Below are 12,853 nucleotides of genomic sequence, written 5' to 3'. Positions count from 1 at the left end.
AAATGATTATTCTGATATACTTAATTAAGAATGAATACCACTGTTAATTTAGCCATAGAATATGACCGAAAAATACATATTTTCAATGTCTGTAAATGACATATTTTCGAAGGACAGAAAATATGTATTTTTACCTTTCCTTCAGCACCTAAAATGCATCTGATTTCAACTTCCGGAAAATACGTATTTTCAACTTCTTATAACCTTTCATTCAGTACCTGAAATACATGTGATGTCAACATCTGGAAAATATGTATTTTCAATGTCATTTTGCTTTCTGGGATGGTGAAAAATAGTAGCCTAGTATAAAATATACCTTATGACCTGTATTCTGTTGGTATTGAAATGCCTGTGGAATTTTAACAGGTTTTCACGTCTCCCAATAGTATAAAACCATAGCTCGGATCAAACGGGATTCTCATTGAGTATCTTTCTTTATTATGCATTTGTGTGTAAGTGCGCGTGAAAAGGATTCTGGCAGCAATTTATAATATTTCCCACATTATGTGCACGGCTGTTTCCTAAATGCTGAGGCAAATAGTGTCACGCAATGCACACTGCGTGGTTTGGTGATGTAGCGGCAGCAGCCCACCATCACAACATCCCACACGCGCGGTTCTAGATTGACAGCCTGACGCGTGACCTGCGACGCCAAACGGGTCCAGGATAAATCACGGATTTATTTATGCATTGCCACATGGCACTTTGATAAGGTCGGTGTTATCTCCTGCCTCCATCGAAAGGCGTCTGCTCATTTCCATAAATTGTATCTGTCCTCGACATAATTACGTGTCCAGATGTCCAGAAGTGTGCCAGAAATGATCTATGAGCGAATCAAACTCCGCCTTAATTGAATAATAGCGGATTTGAAAGGATTAGTTATGTAAAATTAAACGAGGGGTTATTTCCCACTCTTACCGAGCAAATCAAATGGGGATTTTAATTTTCGCAAAATATCTCCTCCATTTAAAACGACAAAAACGGTTACAAAACATATATTATCATGAGAAGGAGGTGAATGGAATGGAATACATCTCAAGATATCTTTGACTTGATAATAAAACCTCTAAGCTTTTAGGGTGTCTTTGTTTGACCATGCTGTCAAGGGTCGTCAGCATCATTTTCCAAATGGGATTGAATTTTTCATATCAACATCATCCTTTCTTTATTAATTCATACACTCCATAGTCCTATAAGTATAGTAATGTGGTGAAATATCACCAACATCTCTCTATAAGAAACATTTAATCATTTCCTTCATTATTTGTGGTAATTGTAGGGTATTACTGTAAAGTCAGTTGTTTATGTGAGAGTGTGTGCGTGCGTGTGTGTGCGTGCGTGCGTGTGCGTGCGTGTGTGCGTGCGTGCGTGCGTGCGTGTGTGTGTGTGTGTGTGTGTGTGTGTGTGTGCGTGCGTGTGTGTGTGTGTGTGTGTGTGTGTGTGTGTGTGTGTGTGTGTGTGTGTGTGTGTGTGTGTGTCCTAAATACTCTCAACACCTTGTCCTCTTAATCATGTGACCTGTCAGTAAAAAAGTCAACATCAACAGATGCGCAGACTGACTCATTCTGAACACCAAAGACAAAACACTTAGTGTGCAAAACGAATTACAATTTGCAAATCGCTCGCCTAGCCACATGATTAGACGTTAAGGATGAATGTTTATTGCGTGCCTTTTTAACAAATAAATGAGTTAGTCTGTAAACTTGCTATAAACTGTTTGAATTGGGACCTGCCATTTTAGTTCTAGTGGTGTTTTTGGAATTAAGAACTAGAAGTTTTTTTATTCTTTATTTGATAGGCTAAATCAGTGGTTGGCCAATTAATTAATTAATCAAGATTAAAGAATGTGCATTTGCATCATCTTCTTAGTCGGATTAAGGTCAAATAGCCTATATAAGATCCAGTCAAGTTATACCTACAAATCGAAACACAACAAGACACAAAAAGCACTGCAATTATGACAGACATAACTAAATGTAGCCTTACAATTATTAAATGTTGTATTGCTGAATAATAATAATAATAATAATAATAATAATAATATTATCAACATGTTTTTTCCTTTATTGTTTTTTTCTTCCTTACTAGAGAAAATACCAAATATACAATACAACCATAGATTAGTGTATTGGTCATTTTCCAGTTTCAATATTGTGTAACATTGTGTCATATTTTGTTCTATATTACTGACATGGGGACGATATGATTTTCAAAGCCAGTCAGGCAGAGACCAAACCATGTCCAAATTAAACCGTTTTATCCGGTTTTATCCGGCTGGTTGGATACTTTACGACTCGATGGCTGCGAGATTAAAGCCCTGAAATCATCTAGACAGGGATAGACAGATGGAGAGCCCGGGCTACAGTGAAAGTAATACCCCGAACATTGTTTGTATTGATTGATTTATTGATTAAAGGTTTTACTCAATCCGTTGCGGCCATTTATTGTGTGAGTTCAGGGTTCAGTTGAACGGTCATGATTGGACAGCGAGAGTCATTTGTTGTTTTATAAGTATCTTTGAGATTAAATTATACTGAATATCACTTCATCCCTGAGAGAAACCTGAAACAATTAGATGAAAATTAAGTAGACTATACAGAATTGATGTTTGGATAGTCTTTATCGCTTGCCTGACAACTCAAACTGAATTATTCCGCTGCTCGACGCATAGTTCAGTCTGAGACTGCCATCAATGAAGTCCTTTGCGGTGATGTACCAAACAAAGTCATCAGTGATTGGATCATCTCTAACCAATTAGAGTATCAAAGACAATGACTCATTTTCAAACCGCATGTGTTCTGGCTCTGGCCCAACCCCATCGGTTTCTGGTACCAATCAGACCATCTAGAATGTATTTCCATTCTAGAAATCGTCAGGGAGGTAGGCTACTCAGATCCAGACTCATTGTGGTGAAGTAACTAACATCCGTGGGCGTGGTGTAGCGTTTGGGAGTTTGGGTAGACAGGCAACTATATCGCAGCATTAAAAAAAGTAATGGTTTACCTTCATATTAATTTATGTGGTTCATAATTGGATACTTGATATAGTTTAGAATGAACTCATCCCTTCAAGCGTCATCTCATGTAAAAGCATGATTCATTGTTAGTCAACCTTACCAAATGCATACATGCATATAATCCATCATTTCGTTAAACTCAGACAGAAAACATAACAATGTTGAAGGATGTATCGATGTTCAACTCAGTTGAACAGAAGAAACCACTTAATAACTTCAAATATAGAAGAAGCATGTATGTCAAGAGAAAAGTACATTATTTTGTGAACCACATTGAAGGCGGCAAAAAAAAAAAAATCCTGCATCCTGATTAATGTCACCAAATTCTGGACCGTTTGCAGTAACTTCGTTTTTTTATGGTGGTCTAATAAACCATGTTGTCTGGAAATACCTTGAGTCTAAACAGAACCCAAGTCTTCCAATGTATTTCCATTTGAATCGATCTGCAGTCACGAAAGAATCGCTCGACCCCTGTGTTCTGTCGGCGTTAAAGTTCTCTCTGTGGTGATTGGCTGAGAGAAACGAGGAACCTGTTGGATTAAAAACAAAAATCTGAGCCAATCAGGGAACCAATCAGGGAACACCACCAGAGATAACAGTCTGACGCCATAACGGGGGAAAAAGAAGGTGACTGTTCTTTCAGACTTTTTTTGAATAAACTGGAGAAAAAAAAAGTATTCGCCTCTAAACCTAGTGGGATCCGGACTCCAGCAACAACCGTCAAAAAAATGCGTTTGACTACGACGCACAAATGCACAGGATTCGGAATCCAGGAGATTCTGGGCTTGAATAAGGAGCCGCCCGCGGTTACGCGGCGTCCATTGGAATCTTTGCCGCACAGGGCGCACCTTCTGGCGGCTAGATCGGTTTTGGACTCGGCGGGAGTCGGGATTGGGATGGGAATTATTGGTCCAGAAGGAGGAATTCATTCGTTTTACAGCCAGCCTGCCTTTCTGGAGGTGTTACAGGAGGCGAAGAGTGTTCACCTTCAGCCGCTCAACGGGGCCAGGGCAATGGGACAGCTTGATGCGCACTACTCCGCAAACTGCTCTGGTAAATGCGTAAACTATAGGCTAGCGTATAGACCTATACATTCTAAAAGTATATATATTTTAAGTAGAAAATAAGCAATTGATTTGACATGTATTTATTTATTTAAATTTTAATGATTATGTTTTTATCTTCAATAAATTGTAAATTGAAAATGTAATTTTTGTCTTAACGATTGCAAATTCTCTTATCCTGTTTTTGAATATATTTCTACACTGTACGATAACAGTTAATAAGTATTACATTGTAATAGTATTGGCAGTAGACCTGTGGCTATTTATTTAATGATAAACTATGGCTATTTATTTCCAGATTCAGATGACATATCCTCCAGTGAAAAGACATTTTCCAAATCATCGATGAACCAAAACAAGAAGAGAAAGAAGAGACGACACAGGTAAAACTCTAAAGGATAACTATATAACTAATATTTATCGCACTGTCTTTGAATTGGACTGTATGCCATTGAGGCTTATATAAGTAAAGAAAATGCCGTGAGAACTTGTTTGTGAAGCATTTGGAAAGAGACATTTTCTAATTAATATAGCCTACAATATTCCTCAATTTTATAACAACATGTATTTGAACGAAAACGTCTAAATAAACAAATAATTATCAAGTATGAATTGAAAGAGATTTCTTAAATGATTTGAATTCCTCGAAAATAAAGACCAGATGGTATATAGCCAAAATATATATATAGAAGCATATATATATAGGCTATATAATATATATATATACATATATATATATATATTAGACTAATTAGTCAAGAGGTGGACATTTTCGATACAGTTGTCTATTGCAACAAAGAAAACGAAGTAGAGTGTCCCTTTCTTCTTTGGATAACAGTATTCAACATAGGATAGCCTACAAGGTGTCAATATTTCTGATGCTCTATATTCTACAAGTAGCCTACGTCAAGCAAATAAATCATGCTTCAAATAATGATGTGTAAATTATGTCCTGATAATGTCATTTATTTTATGAAACTTAATTCAAATTTAATTTATTTCTTCTAAATCAACATTTTCATTTTTGGAATTATTAAATCATTTGTTTTGTGTCCCACTGCCATATGAACCAAACTAGTTAAATGTCATGCTTATCCTTTTATATATATATTTATATATATATATATATATACACAAATACATATAAAACATAATAACTGTTATTATCTTAGATTTGATTCAGAGTAGAAAGTGTGTGATGCCTTGTGCTTGATGTACACAGCACTTCATGAAATAGATATATTTAAGGACAAATGTGTAAAAAAAAAAGAAAAAAAAAAAAATAATCTATACTGTATATATTATTTTTTATGTGAGCCTTTAATTTGTCCAGGATTTTCTCATTGAGATCAGAATACCTCTTTTACAAGGGAGACCAGTTTTTATGGACTTGACACTTGAAGGCACAATTCAATGCTATGCAAATGTTTGTCACCAAGAATAACTTTGTTTGTTTGTTTGTGTGTGTGTGTGTGTGTGTGTGTGTGTGTGTGTGTGTCCCCTCTATAATGTTTCTATCAGGACTATATTCACATCAGATCAGCTGGATGAGTTGGAGAAGGCTTTCAACGAGGCCCACTACCCTGATGTTTACGCCAGAGAGATGCTCTCCATGAAGACTGAACTTCCAGAGGACAGGATACAGGTGCATAACATACTGTAACCTGGCGATGTGTGGTGTGTGTCAGTATGTTTGTGTGTATGTTTGTGTGTGTGTGTGTCAGTGTGTCTATCATTATCACCATACCCTCTCTGCTCAGTTCACACCCAATTTCCTCCTCTATCTTGGCACCATTCCCCCTGGGACTCAGTCATCCATCCATCTAGGGGGAGCATAGAGATGCTTACCATTTACACTATACAAGCAGCACTCTCCTAGCCACGCTAGCCTCGCCCTCATGTGGGTGCTAGCAAGAATGCTAGGTAGTGCTACGTATCAACAGTCATTGTCAGCCAATCCAGAAAGGGGTAATCTTCGATTAGTCACTTGCGTCGAGATATCGTGGAGGATTTTAATCATTTTTAATTTGAGGGGGGGGTATTTTTGTTCTTTTACACACGTGTTTCTTGCATATCCCAACTCCCCCAGAGACACACGCAGAGAGTGGAGACACTGTCAGGGTCACCATATCCCAACTCCCCCAGAGACACCCACAGAGAGTGGGGACACGGTCAGGGTCACCATATCCCAACTCCCCCAGAGACACCCACAGAGAGTGGGGACACGGTCAGGGTCACCATATCCCAACTCCCCCAGAGACACACGCAGAGAGTGGGGACACGGTCAGGGTCACCATATCCCAACTCCCCCAGAGACACACGCAGAGAGTGGGGACACGGTCAGGGTCACCATATCCCAACTCCCCCAGAGACACACGCAGAGAGTGGGGACACGGTCAGGGTCACCATATCCCAACTCCCCCAGAGACACCCGCAGAGAGTGGGGACACGGTCAGGGTCACCATATCCCAACTCCCCCAGAGACACACGCAGAGAGTGGAGACACGGTCAGGGTCACCATATCCCAACTCCCCCAGAGACACACGCAGAGAGTGGGTCACCATATCCCAACTCCCCAGAGACACACGCAGAGAGTGGAGACACGGTCAGGGTCACCATATCCCAACTCCCCCAGAGACACCCACAGAGAGTGGAGACACGGTCAGGGTCACCATATCCCAACTCCCCCAGAGACACCCACAGAGAGTGGAGACACGGTCAGGGTCACCATATCCCAACTCCCCAGAGACACCCACAGAGAGTGGGGACACGGTCAGGGTCACCATATCCCAACTCCCCCAGAGACACCCACAGAGAGTGGAGACACGGTCAGGGTCACCATATCCCAACTCCCCCAGAGACACACGCAGAGAGTGGAGACACGGTCAGGGTCACCATATCCCAACTCCCCAGAGACACCCACAGAGAGTGGGGACACGGTCAGGGTCACCATATCCCAACTCCCCCAGAGACACACGCAGAGAGTGGGGACACGGTCAGGGTCACCATATCCCAACTCCCCCAGAGACACACACAGAGAGTGGAGACACGGTCAGGGTCACCATATCACAACTCCCCCAGAGACACCCGCAGAGAGTGGGGACACGGTCAGGGTCACCATATCCCAACTCCCCCAGAGACACCCGCAGAGAGTGGGGACACGGTCAGGGTCACCATATCCCAACTCCCCCAGAGACACCCACAGAGAGTGGGGACACGGTCAGGGTCACCATATCCCAACTCCCCCAGAGACACACGCAGAGAGTGGGGACACGGTCAGGGTCACCATATCCCAACTCCCCCAGAGACACACACAGAGAGTGGGGACACGGTCAGGGTCCCCATTGTACAGCACCCCTGGAGCAATTAGCATGAAGTGCCTTACTCAAGGGCACAGCGACAGATTTTACACCTTGTTGCCTCCGGTATTTGAACCAGTAACCTTTCAGTTACTGGCCCAACGCTCCACCCTCGAGGCTACTTGCTGCCCTTATTTATTTGTATTTGTATTTGTTTTTAATTATTATTATTATACATTAAAAAAACAAAAAACTTTAGTCCCGCCTTGTTCAGCTCCCACGGCCATGCTGACATCCCTCAATGGTCCCCCGTCCACTCTCCCTTCTCTCTCTTTCCTTTCATTGAAAGTGAATGGCTTCCGATGTTTCACCACGCGAGGCCGCGTCCTAGTGTCAATGCACTGTTAGGCACAAAGTTTGAGCCAGAAATTAAATGATAACTACAGTTGAAATTAATTAGCTTGGGTCAATGGCAGGGCTCTCCTGGGCTCTAGCTCTCTAATTGCCCTGGTGATATTTGAGCGCCTGTCTGTCGTCCATCCATTGATTGTCTCTAAAAAAATTTTTTACGTATTTTTCAATCATCCTCCATGCGCCCCTAGGGTCACCCTCCTGTCCTTTACTTTCTCAGCTCAGCTGCTGGGGACACACACACACACACACACACACACACACACACACACACACACACACACACACACACACACACACACACACACACACACACACACACACACACACACACACACACACACACACACACACACACACACACACACACACACACAGTCTTGCACAACCCTTAATGTAATTCTAACCCTAACCCTAGCTCCTAGGGGCTATCATCAGACCTATCACCAATAGATAGGGGCCAGACCTATCTCCATGATACAGGGGCTATCATCAGACCTATCTCCATAAGATAGGGGCTATCATCAGACCTATCACCAAGAGATAGGGGCCGCTGCCCGTGAGATCTCCATGAGATTGGGGTTATCATTCTAGTTTGTTGGTGATGTGGACAGCAAGGAACTTGAAGGTCTCAACCTGCTCCACTACAGCCCCGTCAATGAGAATGAGGGTGTGCTCTGTCCTCCTTTTCCTGTAGTCCACAATCATCTCCTTAGTCTTGGTTACGTTGAGGGATAGGTTGTTATTCTGGCACCACCTGGCCAGGTCTCTGACCTCCTCCTTATAAGCTGTCTCGTCATTGTCGGTGATCAGACCAACCACTGTTGTGTCGTCTGCAAACTTAATGATGGTGTTGTGGCTGGCCACGCACTCGTGGGTGAACAGGGAGTACAGAAGAGCACTGAGCACACTCCCCCGAGGGTCTCCAGTGTTGAGGATCAGTGTGGCAGATGTGTTGCTAGGACCAAGAGGCTCCTCAACAGCTTCTACCCCCTAGCCATAAGGTTGCTGAAAAATTAATAACATTTCCCCGGACGATTTAGATTGATACACCCCCCTCCCTTTAGTACACTGCTGCTACTCGCTGTTTATTATCTATGCATAGTCACCTAACCCCCACCTACATGTACAGATTACCTCAATTAACCTGTACCCCCCCACACTGACTCGGTACCCCTGTATAAAACCTTGTTATTCTTATTCTTATTGTGTTCGTTTTTATTATTACTTTTTATTTTAGTCTATTTGGTAAATATTTTTTTAAACTCTTCTTGAACTGCACTGTTGGTTAAGGGCTTGTAAGTAAGCATTTCACTGTTAGGTCTACACTGTTGGTTAAGGGCTTGTAAGTAAGCATTTCACTGTTAGGTCTACACTGTTGGTTAAGGGCTTGTAAGTCAGCATTTCACGGTAAAGTCTGCACTGTTGGTTAAGGGCTTGTAAGTAAGCATTTCACTGTTAGGTCTACACTGTTGGTTAAGGGCTTGTAAGTAAGCATTTCACTGTTAGGTCTACACTGTTGGTTAAGGGCTTGTAAGTAAGCATTTCACAGTAAGGTCTACACTGTTGGTTAAGGGCTTGTAAGTAAAGCATTTCACGGTAATGTCTACACTGTTGGTTAAGGGCTTGTAAGTAAGCATTTCACTGTTAGGTCTACACTGTTGGTTAAGGGCTTGTAAGTAAGCATTTCACTGTTAGGTCTACACTGTTGGTTAAGGGCTTGTAAGTAAGCATTTCACTGTTAGGTCTACACTGTTGGTTAAGGGCTTGTAAGTAAGCATTTCACAGTAAGGTCTACACTGTTGGTTAAGGGCTTGTAAGTAAAGCATTTCACGGTAATGTCTACACTGTTGGTTAAGGGCTTGTAAGTAAGCATTTCACTGTTAGGTCTACACTGTTGGTTAAGGGCTTGTAAGTAAGCATTTCACTGTTAGGTCTACACTGTTGGTTAAGGGCTTGTAAGTAAGCATTTCACTGTTAGGTCTACACTGTTGGTTAAGGGCTTGTAAGTAAAGCATTTCACGGTAATGTCTACACTGTTGGTTAAGGGCTTGTAAGTAAGCATTTCACTGTTAGGTCTACACTGTTGGTTAAGGGCTTGTAAGTAAGCATTTCACTGTTAGGTCTACACTGTTGGTTAAGGGCTTGTAAGTCAGCATTTCACGGTAATGTCTACACTTGTTGTATTCGGCGCATGTGACAAATAAAGTTTGATACGATGTTTCTGCATATGTATCAAGATGTTAAAATAAACCTAAACTTCCATCCTCTGTCCCTTCCTCTCTCCCTGCAGGTTTGGTTTCAGAACCGCCGTGCCAAGTGGAGGAAGAGGGAGAAGTGTTGGGGTCACAGCAGTGTGATGGCGGAGTACGGCCTGTACGGTGCCATGGTCCGCCACTCCATCCCTCTGCCTGAGTCCATCCTCAAGTCAGCCAAGGACGGTATCATGGACTCCTGTGCCCCATGGCTACTTGGTAAGGTACTGCGTTAATGTGGGTTGGTGGGGTGGGGTGGAGTGTGTGCGTGTGTGCGTGCGTGCGTGTGTGACTATCCACAGTACGCTGTCACTGTCTCATTGATCTATACTACTCAATTGACAGATAGGATGACGGGCAGGGATGTTAATTCAATCTGATAAAATAAAGATTATCACATTATTAACACCCGTCATTGACACTTTTATCAACTCCCGACAAGCCCTGGGATGAAGTCTGACATTGAGATCATGGCCCTGCTCATTAAAAAAACAAAAAAACAACTTGGATGTAGATAGTGCAGTATGTACGACTGAGAACGTTAAGGTGGACGGCTTGCTTTACCGAACTATCAGGTATCAATGTAAGACCCAGCTGCAGGCCGTGTCGAAGTAACACTATTTACTACAGCAACAGGGGCAACGGTACAGGACGGCGGGCAGGCTCAGGGTCAGGGTCAGGCGGGTGGGTACAGGGTCAGACAGAGGTCGGTATTCCAATGGTCAGGTCAGGCAGTGGTCAGGCGGGTGGGTACAGGGTCAGGACAGGCAAGGGTCAAAAACCAGGAGGACGAGAAAAAGGGAGACTGGGGAAAAGCAGGTGTTGATACAAAAAAAACACTGGTTGACTTGACAAACAAGATGAGCTGGCAACAGACAAACAGAGAACACAGGTATAAATACACAAGGGATAATGGGGAAGATGGGTGACACCTGGAGGGGGTGGAGACAATCACAAAGACAGGTGAAACAGATCAGGGTGTGACACCTAACCACATACCATAGTTCAATGAGTAGTTTAAACCTCTGTGAACTGTTAGTGAAGGTGCCTTTGCCATGTTGCCTCCTCACCATGATGACCATGGTGGAGGTCAGAAACAATAATTGACCAAGACCTACCTGCCAGCTACAGCTCAGTACGCGCTTTAGTTTCCTAGTACTGTAGCGTCACTGTTTTTAGTTGTGTGTGTGTGTGTGTGTCTCCAATTGGGATGTGTTCTCACTCTGTTACCTACCGGAATACAAACGATTCCTTTTCCTTCCAGGTATGCACAAGAAGTCCATAGATACCCCTGTTCCGACCTCTCCTGTGAAACTGGAAGCTCCCCTCTCCAAACTTCCTGCCAGGGAACGAGAGAGGGAGAGAGAGGTGGAGCGAAAGGTGGAGGAAGAGGAGGAGGAGGAGGAGAGGAGAGAGAATACCAGATCGCCCATATCCAAAGAGGAACTGAGAGAGAATAGCATCGCAGCACTCAGGGCTAAAGCTCTGGAACACAGCGCTAAGATGCTGGGGACACATTCTGATGGAGGACCACTGGGGACAGTTTCAGGGGCTGTACCAGTGGGGCAGAGACAGCCGACGGAGACAGAGGACAAACAGACAGAAGGACAGTTGAATCCTGCAGAGAAGATAGAGTCCAGTCACTGATATGAACACATTCTTCTAAAGACTATGCTAGGGCCTGTTGATGCCCTCTCTGTACAGAACACTGTCTACGTACTCCTGACATCCATACTATTATAACAAAAGATAGTATTAGTTACAATACACATTATTCTTTCTAGCAAAAAAATAGTCATAATGTTCCTATGACACCAATACCGGATATCGTCAACCTCCACAATCTTCCTGTCATGGGGATTCATTTTCTCCAGATCAAATTTTCCATCATGGGAATTCCAACTCAGTAAACTACTACAACTATACCCTGGTCTATACCTGTCTACTATGTTGTAATCTGGCAGCTATTTGGCAGCTTGCTATTTTACAACTTTAAGAAGACTTAACTATTTGGTTACATCAAATCAAATCAAATGTATTTATATAGCCTTTCGTACATCAGCTGATATCTCAAAGTGCTGTACAGAAACCCAGCCTAAAACCCCAAACAGCAAGCAATGCAGGTGTAGAAGCACGGTGGCTAGGAAAAACTCCCTAGAAAGGCCAAAACCTAGGAAGAAACCTAGAGAGGAACCAGGCTATGTGGGGTGGCCAGTCCTCTTCTGGCTGTGCCGGGATCAGTCTTTGCATATTGTACTGGCCCATATTATTTTCCGAGGTAATAGTCAAACCACACAAGGTGAAAGATACATGTTATGATAAAAATGCTGTGGAATAATGTGAACATCAAGAGACTCATCTTGAGAGGATGCATGAACATTTTTTACACAAAATAGACTTATCCCCTTGAAATGGACACCTGCTCGTCTAACATCTCATTCCAAAATCATGGGCATTAACATGGAGTTGGTCCCCACTTTGCTGCTACAACCAGCCTCCACTCTTCTGGGAAGGCTTTCCACTAGATGTCGGAACATTGCTGCGGGGACTTGCTTCCATTCAGCCACAAGAGCATTCGTGAGGTTGGACACTGATGTTGGGCGATTAGGCCTGGCTCACAGTTGCCGTTCCAGTTCATCCCGAAGATGGGGTTGAGGTCAGGGCTCTGTGCAGGTCAATCAAGTTCTTCCACACCAATCTCGACAAACCATTTCTGTATGGACCTTGCTTTGTGCAAGGGGACATTGTCATGCTGAAACAGGAAAGGGCCTTCCCCAAACTGTTGCCACAAAGTTGGAATCACAGAAT

General features: G+C 42.9%; 1 protein-coding gene across 1 annotated transcript; it reads left to right on the top strand.

Annotated features, from left to right (window-relative positions):
- The first annotated feature begins 3,628 nt into the window (after positions 1–3,628).
- On the top strand, positions 3,629–11,970 carry LOC112236685 (visual system homeobox 2-like). Its single transcript, XM_024405282.2, has 5 exons — positions 3,629–4,069; positions 4,379–4,463; positions 5,602–5,725; positions 10,084–10,264; positions 11,310–11,970. Exons 1-5 carry the CDS (start codon positions 3,745–3,747, stop codon positions 11,690–11,692), a joined length of 1,098 nt encoding a protein of 365 aa, XP_024261050.1. The 5' UTR covers positions 3,629–3,744; the 3' UTR covers positions 11,693–11,970.
- The last annotated feature ends 883 nt before the right edge of the window (positions 11,971–12,853 follow it).

This window comes from Oncorhynchus tshawytscha, linkage group LG18 (assembly GCF_018296145.1).
Source record: "Oncorhynchus tshawytscha isolate Ot180627B linkage group LG18, Otsh_v2.0, whole genome shotgun sequence".
NCBI lineage: Eukaryota > Metazoa > Chordata > Actinopteri > Salmoniformes > Salmonidae > Oncorhynchus > Oncorhynchus tshawytscha.
This window is presented reverse-complemented; position numbering and strand designations above follow the sequence as displayed.

What these genes read in the sequence shown, in the direction of transcription:
- LOC112236685 (XM_024405282.2), top strand. Translation starts at nt 3,745, where the DNA reads ATGCGTTTGACTACGACGCACAAATGCACAGGATTCGGAATCCAGGAG. An exon ending in CTACTCCGCAAACTGCTCTG is followed by an intron (nt 4,070 to 4,378) that starts GTAAATGCGTAA and finishes ATTTATTTCCAG; the next exon opens with ATTCAGATGACATATCCTCC. An exon ending in AGAAAGAAGAGACGACACAG is followed by an intron (nt 4,464 to 5,601) that starts GTAAAACTCTAA and finishes TGTTTCTATCAG; the next exon opens with GACTATATTCACATCAGATC.